The sequence below is a fragment of the Sylvia atricapilla genome, chromosome 8 (assembly GCF_009819655.1).
Source record: "Sylvia atricapilla isolate bSylAtr1 chromosome 8, bSylAtr1.pri, whole genome shotgun sequence".
NCBI lineage: Eukaryota > Metazoa > Chordata > Aves > Passeriformes > Sylviidae > Sylvia > Sylvia atricapilla.
This window is the reverse complement of record NC_089147.1, coordinates 31901302-31919739: the sequence shown is the minus strand read 5'-3', so window position 1 is coordinate 31919739 and position 18438 is coordinate 31901302. Positions and strand designations below refer to the sequence as shown.

The 18438-nt window shown below is 44.8% G+C and overlaps 2 protein-coding genes across 3 annotated transcripts in view; one reads left to right on the top strand and one right to left on the bottom strand.

Annotated features, from left to right (window-relative positions):
* A1CF (APOBEC1 complementation factor) overlaps positions 1-18438 on the top strand; it is a 503111-nt gene that overhangs the window by 283269 nt on the left and 201404 nt on the right. The gene's annotated exons all lie outside the window — the stretch shown is intronic.
* Positions 1-18438, bottom strand: part of PRKG1 (protein kinase cGMP-dependent 1) — a 374077-nt gene that overhangs the window by 203054 nt on the left and 152585 nt on the right. For both annotated transcript variants that reach the window (XM_066324329.1, XM_066324328.1), the window contains exon 3: positions 4284-4397. In XM_066324329.1, the coding sequence (XP_066180426.1) occupies positions 4284-4397 (114 nt within the window). The remainder of the gene's footprint in view (positions 1-4283; positions 4398-18438) is intronic.

Below are 18438 nucleotides of genomic sequence, written 5' to 3'. Positions count from 1 at the left end.
GCTCTGGACAACCTTATTCCAACATGCCTGGGGATGTTCCAGGTCCACAACGATCCCAGGAGGTGAATGAACTCGTCATTCTGTTTCCCCTATTTCTCTTGGATTAGTTTGTCCCCCAGTTAAAATTTCAGTTAGGAGCACCCAGCCCTGTGCCCGTGTCTCCTGAGCCACAGAGACACCATCCTGAAGACACTCCTGAAGAATAGGGAGAAAAAACTCCTGCTACACCTTGCCCATTGTCCGTGACATCATTTTCTCATTATCACCCCCTTGGAGGAATAATCCAATCCCATTTTGTCACATTACTTGCAAAACCTGTAAAGGTCACAGCAAAATACATGCAGTGGAAGGGTGAGTTTAAATTACATTCTCCCAGGACACAGCCATCTATATTCCATTTATCTCCCACCAGGCACAGGACCTGCTGGCCAGCCCGGGTTTCTTATCTCCATGTAATATCAGAGAGATTTCAATCTAACAGTTGAATATCTAATACAAACTTCCTTCCAAAGGGTGTTTTAAAGAGAACTGAAGAAACTTTACCCTGGCTCCTGTGATTGTTGGAGGAAAACATCTGAAGGCAACATCCTTCTGCAAGGCTTTTAACAAGCCTCCGCAGCTTTAATTGGCAACTCACCGCTGCCTTCTTTCTCCTCACAAATTATCCATGTTACCAAGCTCCTTGTAAAGTTCTGTCCTTCCTGGGGCTGCAGCGAGCAGTGCACAGGGCTCCATTAAACCAAAACCAGCCACAGAAAACTCAAACTCATCCCAGCTTGGCAAGGGAAGGCTGAGCCTTAATCCCCGTGCGCCGCGCCGGGTTTTGTACAATTAGTGCAGCTGGCAAGCACAGCAGCTTGAGGGACTCTTGTGCTGCCTTTTGAGGGCCAGCAGAAGGATTTACATAATTTAGAGTTTAATAACTTACAGCCTCTGCTTGCCTTTTTTTTTTTTTTTTTTGCTAATAGTCCTCCTGAAAACACAGCCTGGTGCAGAGCGTGATTCCCCTGAAATCATCAGCCTCGCACAGAGACGTTTCTAGGGGATGGTTTTATTTGAATTTTGCCCCCAAGAGAATCCATTTCAGGTGTTAAGACCACTTCTAAAAATCAGCAGAACATCCTTAGAGGATGGAGAATCTGATCCTACCACAAAAATCTGCCCTAAAAATCTGCTCCACACATTGTTCTTTAAGAGCAATGAGCACTTCTGCACAAGATTAACAGCAGATTAATTTCACTTCCTCACACATCTTTTCTGTTATCAAAATGAAGACTCAATGTTTTGAACACAATCTCAGTTCACCTGGAGGGATTTCTGTCTATTTTGCATTCTTTCTTTGACCTCTCATAGCTCTTTTTTCCAATCATGTCTCTGAAAACAGAGGATCAGAGACATCATTTTAGGTGCAGCCGTAACAAGCGGCATTTTCCTCATTCTGAACTTAATTATTTGCTGGAACTAGGGAGGAAAGTCTGTGGTTCTGCTTTGAATTGCAAGCAGCATCCAGGTTTGCATGCAGGCACTTGAAAACTTTGGATAATCAATACAAGAGAGAGGGAGAAATTAGCTGCTGATTTGGATTTCACTGAGTGTGCAATGGAAGGTGACCTGTGAACATCAAGGACTCAGAAAGCCTTTACAATTCCACTCTTGGAGCAGACTGACCAGTTTCGACCAGAAGAAGAAAAAGCAAACCAAAAACACTCCCAAAACCCTCACTAATATCTGGAAATGTAAAGCAAACGCTGCAAACAAAAATCAGATGTCAAAAAATGCACATTTATCTTGAAGGAATGTCAGGAGATGTGTCCCTGCCTTCCCCAGTGCTCCTCAACACGCAGGGTTTGGGTTGTTCCCAGGCCCTGCCTGAACTCAAACCTCACTCTGATTTCATTTAAGACCACAATAATAGGGAAAAAAATAAGTTAATAGCTCTCCTGGGGCAAGTTCTCAAAGCCCTGGATTGCCTTATTAAAGAGGTTGTTATGAGGCAGGAGCCAGATCAGAATCATTAAAATTTAACATCTCCTAAATTCTATTGCAAAGACAAAGCCCTTCCTCCAGTGATTTATATCTGAAGTTTGCTCCTGCAGAGTGAGCACGAGCTGAAGAGCCCGTGTGGACTAACAGTGAGTAATGACACTAAAATCTTTATTATTTACAAACCAAAGCCAGGGTACGCATAAAACCCAGTTCCAGCAGGAAATGTCAACTGAGCTGACACCTCATAATGGCCCAGCTGCCACGCTGAGCTCCACACCCCAAAAAATCCATCCTTCACTCAGCCTCTGCTGCAACTTCATCCTCAGAAAATAGCATTTAATGTCCTCGTAATGAAGTACAGCAGGCACATCAAAATACACTCCCGACACTCTGGAGATGATGGAAAGCTCTCTCCTGAAAATCAGGAAGCTCTGAGTGTTTCTCCAAAGGGGAGCTGGATGATGCTCCCTGACACTTGTACACCTCCAGTGCTGACTGCGTGCCTGCTCTCAGCTACAGCCACCAACTTCATTTCTCCCAGAATAAACCTTGGAGTGATCCAAGTTATCCCCAGGCTTAATGGACTATTTACCACCACTCACCTTTCTGGGGATTTACCACACTTACTGCTCATTTCCCAAAGGAACAAGCAGCTGTTTGAAGCTGTGTAGGATCACCTAAGTCAACACGATGCCCTGAGGGGATGTGAGCACCTCCACACCCTCAGCTCAGTGAGCTGCAGCAGGTCCCCAAGCTATCACAACCCCAACTGCACTGATCCGTGCCCTAAGGAGAGAGAAAATTCCTCAAAGTCCCTTGCTGGCCCCGGGAAAGAGATTCAACCTCTAATTCCACAATGCTGCTGGGAAAGGGACCAGAGGAACAATGAACACAGACTCCTCTTCCCTGAGGGAAGGACTCTGAGTAGTGACCTTATTCCTGCCCCCAGTTTAACCAGGACAAAGGGATTTGGGACAACTGAACACCACATGCCACTCTGGAGGTTTGCTCAGGAGAGGAGCCTGAGGGCTTGGAAAAGGCAGCAAGAGCAAAACTGCCAGGAAAACCTGCTGTGTGTAATTCCCTGTGGGAGCCCCTTGCATGACCAGGTGACAATGGCCACAGGAACAGAGGGGTCATGTGGGATTCCACTCGTGGGAGTGAAGGCTCAGCTGCCTTTTGGCTCTGCATTCCTAAGGGAAAACTAAGCAGCCATCCTCTCAGTGCCTTTTCTAGGATTCGACCTTTCTCTCTGCTCTTCCCAACCTTCCCCAGCTGTATTTGTCACACGAACCTGCTGCTCCTCTGAAATTTTCACCGCCACCTGAGGTACAACGTGAAACGACACAGGTGAGGACAGAGAACATCAGTCACGTCCTTCAGCCCCACAGAGAACAGCACATCCTGCAGAAAATAATCCACTTATCTCTTCCTGCTTTCTCATTCCTGCCCATTTGTTCTTTTCCTTTCTCTCTTTTTGAAGCACAATTAGGTATTTGGAAAAGGCTTTCTTCTGAGCAGGGACTGGCACAGCTCATTATTCTGGCACAAAAATACCACTGGTTGGTATTATTCAAGTTTGGACCTCTTGTTCAGACTACTCTGCACCATCTGCACCCTTCTGACTCCTTCCCCACAGCACCTTAAAAACACACAACTATTTATTGTCTCCCTCTGCTTCAGACACCACCATCAACTCTTGTCCTCGAGATCGAGGAGAACTGTGATATCCTATAGCCCAGATCTCAACTCTGCAATGAATTTAAACAAAAACCTATTTAAGTCATACACAGCAGTGTGATTTACTTCCTCTGCTTAATTGTGTAAGCCAAGCCTTTGCCCAGAACATTCATTAAAGAAAAGAGATAAGAGGAAAAATGCTGGGGAGTTTAAAGCAGGGGATCAAGTGCCATCTAGATTTTTTTCCTGATTTATTTTAGTCAGCTTTGTAGGAAAACAACGACTTGTCCTGAACAAAAACCAAGCTTGGCTTACTGAGTTTCCCTTGAAGACTTACACAGGCCAGAAAGGTTCTTCTAAGCAATAAGAAAATGATTATCATGGAGCAGGAATTGTAAGGAAAACTGTGGTAGAAGCTCCAGGCTCCTCTGCGTGGGGCAGGACCAACCTGAGTGACCAAATGAAGCATTTCCTCTGCGTCTTCTTCACACAGAGTGGCTAAACTCCATACCAAAATCCATGCCCTAAAGAGCTGAATTCACTGAGAAAGTGAAACATCTTCAGAGAGGCTGCAACTTCCAAGTGAAGAGATGAAAAAACATCTAAAATGCTCTTACTTTTGACAGTAGCTGTCCGGGTGCAGTTGTAGAGGATGGCTAACTCCCCAAAAACTTTGCCAGGTCCCATGGTGCAGAGCTTCACTCCCTCTTTTGTCACTTCAACCTTCCCATCTGTGAGAAAAAGAAAAAAAACCCAAAACATTTTAAAAAGGCAATTAAATAATTTCAGACATTTTAAAAGGAAGAAAAAAATTTTTTTTTATTTAATTTTTAAACTGTATTTAACACAAGCCAGGTTGGATGGGGCTTGGAGTAACCCAGGAGAGGGGAAGCTGTCCATGCCCAGGGCAGGGGGTGAAAGAGGATGAGCTTTAAGATCCTTTCCAACCCAAATCAACCTGGGATTCCACGCTGTGAACAAAAATATCCAGAGTCAAACAACTTCAAAAGGAATTAAATGTATTATGAAGGAGAGCACATATACAGCAAAAGATTAAAACCAACAGAGGTTAGTTTTAAACCAACTTCAACACTGGAGTGTTTTTTAGTGGAGCTTCTGTACAGTCAGGACATACTTACAGTACACTAAACTCAGTGTGAACTTGGTTTCACCTCTTACACTTCCCAGTGAAATTTCCCTCAATTTTCTGTGTTCAAAAGGGAAGAGATTTAGGTCTTTAACACCACACATGAGAACAGCGGCGTAATTTTTGCTCATTTTCCCTGAGAAACTAATCCCTGAGAACACTCATCCACGAATAACAGAACCATTATCAAAAAGAAAATTACTCTGACCCGTGGCTATTATTTAATTCCCATCTCTCCCACCCCCTTGCCTTTCTGAATATCTGGTTTGATGAGGGGAAATCTGCTTTATCAGCTTACCTGCACCACGCCAAGAACGGATGCGTGAGGAGGGGTTAAAATCCCAGATTGGATGGAAGGAAAAGGAGCTCAGGACCAACCTGGGAGGTTGGAAGTGACCAATCTTTCAAATACTGGAGGGTTTGAAAAGCAAGATTTGAAAAACAAGAGCCAGGAGAAGGGAAGGAAGAGGGGACAGATGTGAGGGGGCCACAGGGTAATTCCTGTCTAAAAAAAAAAAAGCGCATTGTAGAGGCCACTAAAAAGCCTTCCCTGACCCCCTAAACTGGGAAACAGCTTCATGGATCATGGAACACAATCAGAACTGAAACACAGACTCATTTAGGTTGGAAAAGATGATTATTTATCAAGTTGAAAGCGGCTGTTCGGTAAATATTATGGCCCAAAGGATACCTGGGATGCGGGAGTGTAAAAGGGCAGCAGTGTTTTCTTGTAATACAGAAGAGTTGGGGGGAGGATTCAAATATCTTCATTACAAGTTAATTTTTATGACTATTTTTATAAATGTTTGGTTCATTTCTTCATAAGTATCAATCCAACAAGGAGCACAAAAATAAGTGTTTGCCTCAAGAATGAGCAACATTAACCTTCAGTGGAGCCTCACACACTTCAGAGATTCCTGAATTATCTTGAAGAATGTGATTATTTGTTAAATAGAACTGAGCTTCAGCAGCTTTTTCTGCAAAAAGCTCTGCTGGATAAATCTCTACAACGAAAAGGGAATGACTTTACCTGATTTATTGCTCACGGGTTCCAAAGAAAGATGGACAATTCTGAGCAGTAATGCACAGATGGGATCAAATTATTCCCAAGTGTTGGGGAGCACAAGAAACATACTGCTGATGAAATTAAAATGCTCGCTTTCAAAGTATCGAGAAGAGTTCCCAGCAAGACATTGCAGGTATTGGCAAGACTAGATAAAATTACGTTCTGTGGTTTGGCAATTAATGTGCTCTTTAATTACAATTTCTTGTCCTGGAGAAAGCCTCCCGTTCTCCTGCTGTGTAACTAAGCAATCTGGAGCATTAAACACCTCACCATAAAATGCCATGAACATGAGCAAAATTCACCTCTCATGGAATTAAAAGCTCAAAGGACTGCTGGAGGATTTTCCCCATTTTCTTCTCCTGCCTGGCAGCCTACACAGCACAGTTTTCCATGCAGCAAACAAATTGTTCTGCTGCATCCACCAGATAAAGGAACCCAATGAAATACAACGCAATACTGATCAATTAATGGAGATACATCTGCAGCTTGCCTTGGCATCTACATCAGACAAACACCAAATAAGGCACAAGATGCTGCTCTCCAGGCGGGAGAATAAGAAAATGCTGCATTTCAGGCTAAATATTGAGCATTATTGAATTCAGCATTATATTTCATTTACAGCTTGAGCTGATTTGGGGAGCTTTAGTTGGCATACAAACAATGCACTTTTCTGTCAGCTGTAAGAAGCTATTCCATAATGATGGGCAATGCCTATGATTTTCCAAATAGAGCATAAAATAAAAATCTCAGTGTCTTCAGTTCCCCAGTTCCAAGGGCTCCAGCCATTCCCCTTCCAGGATGAACATGAGAAGGTGATCAAAGCTAAGGGTCAGTAAAAGAGATTGATGCCTCCACAGGCCATCAGCCTTCTCCCAACAGAAATACCTCAAAAAACCCCTTTAACCAAGCAGCACTCAAAATATTTTGGCTTCTGCAGACACCCAAGTCTCAGTTCTTTCTCCTTGGACACTTCCAGGGGTGGGGCAGCCACAGATGCTTCAGGCACCCTGTGCCAGAGCCTCATCTCACCCTGCTGCTTTGCAAGATTTCTGGGAGGTTCCCTAAAACATTGTGAAATTAAGCTTTTCTTATGAAAAACTCGTTGAAGTTCAATGATCGTTGGGGATATTCCATGACATCCAAGAGGGAACAGCTTCCCTTGGTGCCCTGGCCCCCAGCACACATCCTGAGCCTTGGGCCTCTCTGCCAGAGCCTCTGCTTTCCCAAATTAAACTCTGCGTGCTAATTACATTGTAGTTGCAAATTTAATTGTGGAGCAATTAAAGTTTTAATTGCTAAGTGGCTGCTTGACTTCAGAGCCACCCGATGAAGATGTGCTAACACCGGTCTTTGTTTGGAAACACAAACTGATAATGGTCTGCATTATCCACAGAATTATTCACGGGGTCATGCCCCAACCACTGGCAATCTTCCCCTCCTCGGTGGCTGTGGAGTGTTACACTTCAGAATGAGGAATATTCGCAATATTACAACTAAAGCCAGGATTTAGGGTTGTTGTTGGTTTTTTTTTGTCACAACCCTTCTTAAAATAGGCTGACAGTGAATTACTCCTGGTCCACGCCCATCCAAGTTTCAGGAATCATGGGAAGAGTTCTTGGAAAAATCGTGGAATGGTTTAGAAGCGACCTTTAAGGTCATCGAGTGCCACCCCTGCCATGGGCAGGGACACCTTGCACTATCCCAGGGTGATCCAAAACCTGGCCTTGGACACTTCCTAGGATGGGGAACCTGTGCCAGGGCCTGTGCTCTGGTAAATTCCTGAATAACCTCCCAGGATGCCAAGTTAAACACGGATCATTTTAACCACAGAAGAGGAAAAATACAGACGAATGAAGCACGAAAGAACAAAGCAGGATCCATTACAACACCACCACCAAAGCACAGAGGTTTTGTTTGATAGAGTCGTTGGCAGTTTTGTCACTCTGAGTCCACACAATTAAACCTGAAATAACATCTCCAGCTGAACTGCATCAATGTCCCTCAAATGAATGGAAGGATAAAGTAAATTGCACTCATGTGACTCTCTCAATCAGGAGCATCATTTTTTCCCCGCAATAATTAAATGGTCATTTTCCCTTTCTGGGCACAGAAAAAAAAACTGATTAAGTTGACCTGAGGAACTTATCAACCTCTGTGTAATTTATATAATAGACTAAATTTTTGCAGTGCATCATCAGCTCTCCCTTTTTTTCTCCCAGCATAGGGGAAAGGGCACTTGCTACTTCAAGCCAAAGCCTTCCATGACTCCCAAATGCAAACAAACCTGAATTTTAAAGATACAAGAATATCCAAGAGGGTATCTGAGAACCCCAAGTGGATTTCTGTACAATAAGAGAGTTTTGTCTGTTGTCCAGTAAAAGCTTTAACAGCAGGAATGAGCCAGAGACATTCCTACCTTGTATTTTTCCACACCCAGGAGACACCTGGAAGGCCTAATTCGCTATTTTCAGTTGTCTGACCCAGCAGCACCTTTGCAACATGGGTAGCAGCAATGGATTTTAGTATTATTCACATTACTGGGCCCTCTTCAAGTCCTGGACCCTTAGGCAGAAAAAAAACAGGTTGGTTCTCCCATGAAGGCACTAATTTTTCATCGCATTCCCATGCCAGGTTGAAAAATACAAACACTTCTAGTGAAAAGTGAGGAATGTAAAAAAGCAGGGCTCAGCACAAGCTCATGTATTCCTAGGATACAAATTTCATCCCACAACTCCAAAAATGCCAGGAGGGGTGGGAGGAGGATTCCCTCAATTCCATGCAGGATTCATGAATGACTATTCAATATTTGATTTCATCTGTGCCTGTTTCACACTTGGACTGCAGTTTGATTTGCTGGATGCTATTCAAGCTCTGCTGGGAAAACTGAGGAATGATTGTTTGCAGAAAGTTTTCTTTAGGAAATATCACACTGGATCTGCACATTTTCCCGAACAAGGCTGAATATATTTCAAAAATGGTACCTGAGACAAAGCACAACCTACCCTTCAACACAATGATAAGCCCCTGAGCACGTGGAAAATGTAAACCCTGATGGGTCTCTCTCTCTTACTCAAATTTAGGAAACTTCTGACAAAATAACTATAATATCAGTGATGAAAAAAATAAATAATGCATACTTTGCCAGATTTTAAGTTGTTTTCCCATTGCAAATTGTTGCAAGAGTGCTTTGAATATGGAGAAAATAACATTTTTCCTCAGGTGTCTCCCTGAGAAAAGCCAAATAAACACTGATAGCTTTTTCAAAGCTTACTTATTTTAAGCTGGCACCTGCAGTAAGAGTTTAGAGCTCAATCTTTTAGAGTTGTGCAAATGAAGAAGAACCGAACACAGGGCAGCTGGTCAGCCTGAAGACTGATAACCTCGCAGAGCCTCATCCATATCCCATTCCCAAAAACCCTCCAGTGAGCTTCACCCCTGTTGGATAAAGCCCAAGAGGAAGGTAAATGAAGAAAGACCTGAATTCTTCCTCTCAGACCTCCAGCTGTAACTGGTGACACTACAAGTCCCTTCAGCAAATGCATTTGAAGTTGAACAAACTGATTTTACCTGCCCTGAAACCCTCTGGGGGAAGCAGTCCCAAAGTGATGGAACTGAGGCAGTCTTTCCAAAAGCAGATCCTGGAAATCCTCTTGCTGGGGCTGGATTTCCAGTGCCAAAGTTGATTTAGGAGAGTCTGACAGCAGCACAAACCCATGCTGAGGTGCTCAAAAAACAGAAGGTATTTAGCAACCTGGCCCCACCTACTTGGCAGGGACCTGCTACCAGAAAAGGACATCCTAAAACTGCTTTTTAACACTGGCTTTTAAGAAATAGTTTTGAAACTGGGCTTGAAGTGAATCAACGTGCACCGTGTCTGCAGCCTGAAGCAGTGACTTTAGTAACACCTCCTGGATTTAAATCAAGGCACACTCCAGAGAAAGGATTACTGGAGATAAGAGCAGAGCTCCATCCCAGTTTCCACCCTGGCAGCAGGAGTGTTCTGAAAAGCAGGGAATGGAAAGAAAGGAGGTGATTGCCAAAATCTGTAACAGCAGCCCGAGGGTAGAGAGGGACTGGGAGAACTGAGAGCAGCTGAAAAAAAGGATAGAGAAACTTCCCCTGGGCTTTAAAGGTAGGGATTAAAAGCCAGATGAGAGGAAGGCACAGAGGGACAGTGTGGCAGTATGTGGAGATCCCAGAGTCACTGGGGTTGGAAAAAACCCTCCAGATCTCCCAATCCTAGCTGTGCCAAATCCCCACCTCATCAGTAAACTGCCAACATTCCCCTTGACAGGAGAAGTGAAGAGTCCCTAATTACTGCAGCAGTCCTCTTATCAGAGGGTAAAAATGAGCTGAGACACAGACTTCTCATTAAACACAGCATGAAAAGGGCCTTGGTTTATTCCCCTTTGTAGCTTAGTCATCTTAACTCCAACTATTCACTGACTCTGGCTGCAGGAAGCTCCTACTGTAGGTTCCTCTTCCAGAGTCTGACTGCTGGTTATTTCCTGCTGAACCCTGACTGCAGGGATCAGTGTGCAGACTGTGACTGCAGGCTTTTACCCAGCCACACTGTGACTGCAGGGATCAGTGCGCAGACTCTGACTGCAGGCTTTTACCCAGCCAGACTGTGACTGCAGGGATCAGTGTGCAGACTCTGACTGCAGGCTTTTACCCAGCCAGACTGTGACTGCAGGGATCAGTGTGCAGACTCTGACTGCAGGCTTTTACCCAGCTAGACTGTGACTGCAGGGATCAGTGTGCAGACTCTGACTGTAGGCTTTTCCCCAGCTACACTGTGACTGCAGGGATCAGTGTGCAGACTCTGACTGCAGGCTTTTACCCAGCCAGACTGTGACTGCAGGGATCAGTGTGCAGACTCTGACTGCAGGCTTTTCCCCAGCTACACTGTGACTGCAGGGATCAGTGTGCAGACTCTGACTGCAGGCTTTTACCCAGCTAGACTGTGACTGCAGGGATTAGTGTGCAGACTGTGACTGCAGGTTCCAACAACAGGCTCTAACTGTACACCCACACTGACCTCACAGCAGTGATTCTCTCTCCTCAGGATCCTGCTCCATGAGTCTCTCCTTCATACTCTTCCAGGTTCTTTCTCCAAGATGATCCTCCCCTTTCCCAGCTCACGCCCTCTTTTATCTCACTCTCCCTTACTGGATACCGCTGTGACTCATCAGGGGTGAGGCTGCATTGGGTAATTAACACAGCTGTTACTTATCAGGGGTGAGGTCCCTGATCTATTCCCTCCTCCTGCACCTAATAAATTATCCGAGAAGAAACACTCTGCCTGCACAGGGATGGGCACTCTCAACTATCTCCTGGTGTGACCTGCACAAGAAAACTCTGCAGCCAAAGCAAAATAAATGGGTTTTTCTAGGTGCCTCCTCTCTGAGAGAACAAAAAACTAGTTTGGAATTTTTTTCTATTAAGATAATGATGATGATGACTATTTTTTTTTTACAGGTAGGCTGCACCCACTCACAAGGAGAGATACACATCCTCAAAAATCACATAAAACATAAAAAAAATATATACACTGACATATATTTAGCCTGGTTTTCCAAGATCTTTCCAACTGTAATACAGACCCCTGCCCAGGGTAATGGAGAGGTGACCTCCAGAACTCCAGCACAACCTTGGTTCTTGTGTGACTCACAGATATTTTGTCTGATGTAAGATCTCTTTCAGCTTAAAGGCACACACAGGGTTGTGTCACTCCAGAATGAGCACTGATCCCACACTCTCCTCCTTGGCTGGACAGCTCCCAGAAAATGAGTAGCTCTGCCTGATTCATCCATCGGGAGGCTGAAAAAAGGAGGGAGAGAGAAGTCTGGGATCCTTGGGGAAAGCCACAGAAGACGTGGTTTGCTTGGTTTGAGTTTTGAGGAACTCGAGGAGTTAAGCTGAAACTCAAGGAGTTAAGCTGAAACTCGAGCAGATCTGCAGGGAGTGGGAGATGCTGATAGTTTATCCTCACACACACTCCCTTATCCCAGCCCTTCTGAAACCCAGATGTGAACAAAGAGTGATCAGAGAGAAGGGATGAGTTTCCTGTTTACCCTGGATAAAATACTGAAAACTCAAATACCCTTCACGGCACACCTCTCTAATATGCTTCACTCTTACCTCGATAAATAACAAGTTTCAATCTCAAAAGCAAACAAACCCAAATGCAAACTGCTTTTCCCCCAAGCATTCTAGAGAAGGATACAACCTGGCCTGCCGAGCTGCAGTGTTTGTCCCAAATTTTGGTTCAGCACCTCTTAACCTGGAATTACGGCTCCTATTCCAGGAGTGCAAACTGACTCTTTCTTGGTACTCAAAGCCTTTTGTGAGCAAAACTCCAATTTGTTTCATTTTCCCAGCCCTTGTAAGACACTTGGTTAAATATTCCCCCTTAAGACACAGAGACGTTCCCAGTGGAATACACTGAGAAAAGACTTATTTTGCTAACCTGCCCCAAAAAGCTGTTAGATCTGCCATCCTAATTTAGTTTCCTAGTTGCCTTGCTCTTCAGAACAGTCACTTAGATTTCCTGGCTTTTCAAAATAGTTTGGAAGCGTTTCAGCATGAGAGAAAACAGCCTTAAGTTGCCCCAAGGAAGTTTAAATTGGATTTGGGGAGATATTTCTTCACAGGAAGGACTGTCAGGCACTGGACCCGGAAGAGGTGGGATCACCATTCCTGGAAGTGTTGAAAAGCCATGTGGATGCAGCATTTGGGGTCATGGATTTCTAATCCTTGGCAGTGCTGGGTTAATGGTTGGACTCCATCTTGGAGGGCCTTTCTAATCTTAATGATTCTTCGTCGAAATGTTATCCAAAAAATCCCCAACCAAAAACAAAAGTTGAAATTATAAACAAATAAAACAGAGGAACTGAGGAGTCCATTTAAATTTATTCTTCAATTAGACCAAAAATCACTTTTGATATGTGATTAGTAAGTGATACTGGGACATGTAGTCACTGCAGTCTCATAACAAAGATAACAGACCAAATCCAGAGGCTGAGATCCCTTAAAACAGCACAAACTCATTCCTTTCTTTCCCTTTTTACCCAGGATCATCACATGCTTGATAGGCAGAAATAAAAGAACAGATATTTTTAAAAACCCTGAGACAGCCACTTCCTAGAGAAGCTGTAACTCACGGAAATAAAAGATTAATATTGATTAAAATTTACACAGCCATAATATTTGACACTGTTCTGCAGGTGCACGCCCACACATCAATCTGCCTGGGACAGATCCCTCAGCTCAGTGCCAAACACCGACAGCTCTGCAAGGAAATCCTACAAAAACTCCTCAGGGCAAATCCTGAATTGCTCTTCCAGCCTCTCCCTCTGGCCACATCCTTGGAGAAGGAGAGGTGCTGCAATAACCAGGGAAGTCTTTCCCTCCTTCAAGCCACAACACAATAATTGTGTGTGTGAGGGGGTTATTTAGCCCCATTTTAGCCAAATGCTCCATTGCCATAATACTTTTTAAGGCCACCATACCCTTAGTGATATTGCATGTGCTCACAACTCCTTCCTGTGGTAAATAACATGGGGAGATGGGTAAATCCACCAGAGGGACACCTGGGGATTAGGATTTATTTGGTCCTTCCAGCCCATAGTGTTTGACCAAATGTCTTGGGTTGCAAGATGTAACCAGCAGTATGTATTCTGTTACCAGCTGTTCAAACCAGCTGGGGCAGTGTTTCTTTATCTCCTCCACCACCCATCCTCCCTCCAGGGGTATCTGCTGTTCATGGGCCAGCCAGGCTCACTGCAGGCCTGAGACAATTCCATCATCCCACTGGGAGATGCTCCACCCAGGGGGAGGAGCCCAGCATTCCCACCTGGATAAAACCTGGGATTCAGAACACCAGCACAGCCTGTCTGCACTGGATCCCCAGAGGAGACCAGACCCCTCTCAGCACCACTGGACCTTCAGAGGAAAACTCCACCCTTCTACAGGATCATTGCTCCACCAGAACCACATCTGTCACTGCAGGAGGACTGGATTGGACTGCTCCCAACACCCTGACCAACAGCAGGGTGTCAGGTCATGTTCTGACTCTGTCAGCGTTTTCATTTTTTGTTTGCTCTTTTTGTACTACAACATTGTCATTTTTAATATTCCCAGTAAAGAACTGTTACTCCTATTCCCATATCTTTGCCTGAGAGCCCGTTAATTTCAAAATTATAATAATTCGGAGGGAGGAGGTTTACATCCTCCATTCCAAGAGAGGTTCTAGCTTTCCCTGGTAGACATCTGTCTTTCCAAACCAAGACAACAAAGAGCCAAACCCTTCTCTCACACTGCTCCGAGTGCCAAGTGACTTCAAGGCACATTTCCTATTCCAGGTCCTCTGTTCTCACAGCACAGCTCCTCTCTCCGCTATTTTTCAGATGTTCCTGGTAAATAAATGCCTGGGATGAGGCTGAAGAGGTTGGCAGGGAAGGCTGGGCAGGCAAAGCTCTCCCTGGAGGGCCTCAGATGCAGCAGGAGATATCCACTAAATCGATGTTTTCACCTGACACCTGCCATGAGCTCGGCTCTGAGTTACACAGAAGCAGCAGCACCTTTAGTGCTTTCATTCCTTGTCCAGGCACGAGGTGTTTTGAGTAGCTGGTCAATAAAACTTTGCAGGTTTCTGACAGCAAAGTGATCCTGGTAGAACAGGCGCTTCAGAATTTCACTCTGCCTTTTCTCCCCTGAAGGCACTAAGGGAAGGATTTCTTCGGAAAACAAATCCTTTGCCATTTAACAAAAATAGTTCTCCTCCAAGATGAGCTCTGCTCAGATTTCCAACCACCTTCACAGCACACTGAACAACTGTATTTAAGCTTCTCCACTGGGAAAGAAAGGTGCAGGCAGGGCCCTCCGGAGCTGCTCCCCTTCCCATTTTATCCTGCAGCCTCCCAGGGAGATGGATGCCTGTGATTTCCTTATTTCACCCCAATATTTAGTCCATTTTGCACCTAACTCTGATTTAAGACCTCCAAAGCATCCTGTGGGGAAAGGAAGGACAGTTCAGAGCTGTTTTCTTCTAGGAAGAGATGGGAAAATAACATCAGGGGCTCAACCCGTATTTTCTTAAAAAATGCCAAGTGGATCATAAAGCATCCAGAACAACAGAAAAGAGAAGCAGAAATATGACAAAAGTGTCTGCAGCAAAAAGAGTGGGGATTCCTTGGAGACCCTGACACACCTGGAGGGTCCAGGCTGCACCACAACATGGAAACAATGATACCTACCTAGCAATGATTTCACTGCTTTATAAGATTCTGCCCCTTTATTGCCCCAATTCCCTCTCTGTCTGCCTCATAAATAATTCTTTGTGGTTTCTTCCAGAAATTTTTAAGGGCTGTTTCCTTCCACAGAGACCCAAAAATTGACAGTTCACTGGGAAACGGGGAAAGGATGGGAGACAAGCTGGATTAAACAGAATTGTTCTGCCTTGCCTGTACTAAAACATGGAGCTGAGTTTCCCTGGAGGCCATGTAGGGACAACTTCACTCCAGTCAGCAGAGAGAGAATGGTGGAAGTGGTTAGGACAACACTGGGAAATCAGTAATTTGGAAAAAAAAAAAAAAAAAAAAACCCTGTGCTATGAACTTTAGGAGGTTATTTGATTCAAAGAATAAAAAACAGGAAGAAAGGGAGAGAAACCAAATATGTAAAATAAAGTCTTGATTCTGAGAGAGAGAAAAAATGGGAATTTATCATCCAAGGGCTGTTTGTTCAGATAATCAAACACCATCAGCTGAAAATCAAGGTGACAGCTTTCAGGCAAGAAACCAGGGCTTAAAGGACACTCAACAGAGAATCCCAGGATGGTTTGGGTGGGAAGGGACCTTAAAGACCATCTCATTCCTGCCTCAGGCAGGGCAGGACCAGGCCAGCTGTGAGCACACAAAAATCCTCCGTCAAATCTCGACTTCACCAGAGCTGCTTTTCACTTTTGCTTTTCTCTGGAAAACCCAGCGCTGCTGACCCCATAGCAGTGTGTAAACCATGCCCCAGCAAAGCCTGTCAAAGTGCTGTCAGAAATGGATCAGCCCAGGAGGTGGCTGAGGAGTTCTGAAGCACAAAGACTCTTAGGCAAAGAAATCCAGGTGCAGGGGGAAGTGGTGTTTTTGAGAATAGATATTCCCAGGAATGGAAACCAGTTTATTTGTTCAAGCAAAAGACAAAGGGCTGTGAAGAAGTCTGGACCAATTTTACACAGTCTTGGGGAGCATCCACTTGGAAAATGGAGGTAGGAACAATTATTTATTCTTACAAGGCTTGCTGGGTGATCTCTGCCTGAGCAAGAAACTTCTTGGAAGTACGAGCTCTCATTCCAAATCCAAGTTGACAAATGGGCAAATGACAAGACTGGAAACACCTTGTGATATAAAGGGACGTGATTTCTCTGTCAAATGTGTTTGAAGCCTCTTCTGAAAACACAACAAATTGAGTTTTAATTACTTTTGCATACATCAAGTCTGCACTGAACTTTCAAGTAGCAAAGCTTCATTTCACTCGCTGCTGCTGCAATTTGCACCACTCCAGGTTAATGCAATGTCTACTCCCTACAAATGTGAAATGCATTCTCTTATGAGCTGCTTGTTCATGTTTGCAAATCAGCACGTTGGCTGGGCTCAGCAAATGTGATTTATTACTGTCTGGGACATGAGAGAGCAGTAGGAATCAGCTTCTGATGATGGAGGGAATACAGAGTGACAAGTTCCATTTGCTTCTGAGCTCTGCCACTGGTCTTGACTGTGGAAAAGGGGGGGGAAAAATCTGTTATTGCTCTCTCTGGGCACACAGAAAACAAAGCACTCAGATCTGATCATCTGTCTGCAAACAATTTCTCAGCTCACAGTCAGTGGCTTTGTGTGACAAGGTGCCCTAAAGAAACTTTTCCCCAGCAAGCCAGGAAGTTTTAATAATCCTGGAACATCAAAAATGCCAGTGCCAAAGATTAAAGCCAATCTGATCAAGTACCAGTGCCCTGGCCAACAAAATCAGGGTAGGAGTTTGGATGGGAAACAGGTTTGGCCTGTTTGGAATTGTTTTCACATGGCAAACACTTGTTTTCATGCTGCCTCCATTCCCACATTGGCTGTTTCCTCACTGCTGATTCCACTGAATCCCAAAATCATACAATCCAACACAGTCCTGGGTTGGAAAAGGGCCTTAAAGCCCATCCAGTGCCACCCCTGCCATGGGCAGGGACACCTCCCACTGTCCCAGGCTGCTCCAAGCCCCAAAGTCCAGCCTGGCCTTGGGCACTGCCAGGGATCCAGGGGCAGCCACAGCTGCTCTGGGCACCCTGTGCCAGGGCCTGCCCACCCTGCCAGGGAACAATTCCTGCCCAATATCCCATCCAGCCCTGCCCTCTGGCACTGGGAAGCCATTCCCTGTGTCCTGTGCCTCCATCCCTTGTCCCCAGTCCCTCTCCAGCTCTCCTGGAGCCCCTTTAGGCCCTGGCAGGGCTCTGAGCTCTCCCTGGAGCCTTCTCCTCTCCAGGTGAATACCCCCAGCTCTCCCAGCCTTTCCCTACAGGAGAGCTGCTCCATCACTCTGCCCAGCAGGAATTTGTCCCCAGCATGGATGCAAACACTCTCACACAAACATTTTTTTATTCCTTTCCTAGCTAAACTTTTCCCCAATCTCCAACACTCATTTCTCAGAAGGCAGGAGAAGAGGAAGGACAGGCTGAGCAGGGCTCAGAGAGCTGCTTTGGGTGGGAAAATCAGGAGAGCTGCAAGAACCCATCCCTAATTAATCTCTACAAAACACATCGGGGCTGCAGGGCCTGGGCGAATGCACACAACTGTATAAATCAAAGGTCACAGGAGACCGAAGGCTGGAATTGCAGAAGGGAACACCACTTAAGGATGAACATCCACAAAAGGGCTGGAAAGGTTATGGATGAGAGATTCTGAACGGAAACACAGAGCTCATCTGCTTTATTTTCTTTTCTCTGTAAGTGCAGAGGGAGACAAGAGGAGGAGGACACAAAGCCACAAAAGGTCCCAACATTGAACTTTCACATGGATTCCTCCTCAGAGGGAGGTGATTTACTCCTTTTCGTTGTATTTTAAGAACAAGCTCCCAACTCTTTCCCAAGAGGATATATTAACTTCTCTTCCATAATGCAGTTTACATAAAGGTGGTTCTTTTTCACTCCTCCAAATGCCCTTTTATCTACAACCTGGAATTGCCCTGACATTTCTGCAGGTTTTTAATATCAAGCAAATAATATTCTATTGAACACTAAAGGACAGTGAAACTGTGCCTTGCAAAACACAGCAGAGCCATAAATTCAGACAATGATCACGGGTGCTTCATATTTGTCACCAAAGAGGTGCAAAGTCTCTCAAAGAGAAACGCTGTGAGGATACTCCAAACTCAGCCATGGGAGAAAGTTGTCCTCCCCTAAAATCAATCCATCATGCTCTGGATGAGCAAACCCCTTTCAATAGATGGTCTGGCGATTAAATATCACCTCCTCAACATGATTTACCCCTTGGAGATGGAAAATGAAAAACAGCACTATTGT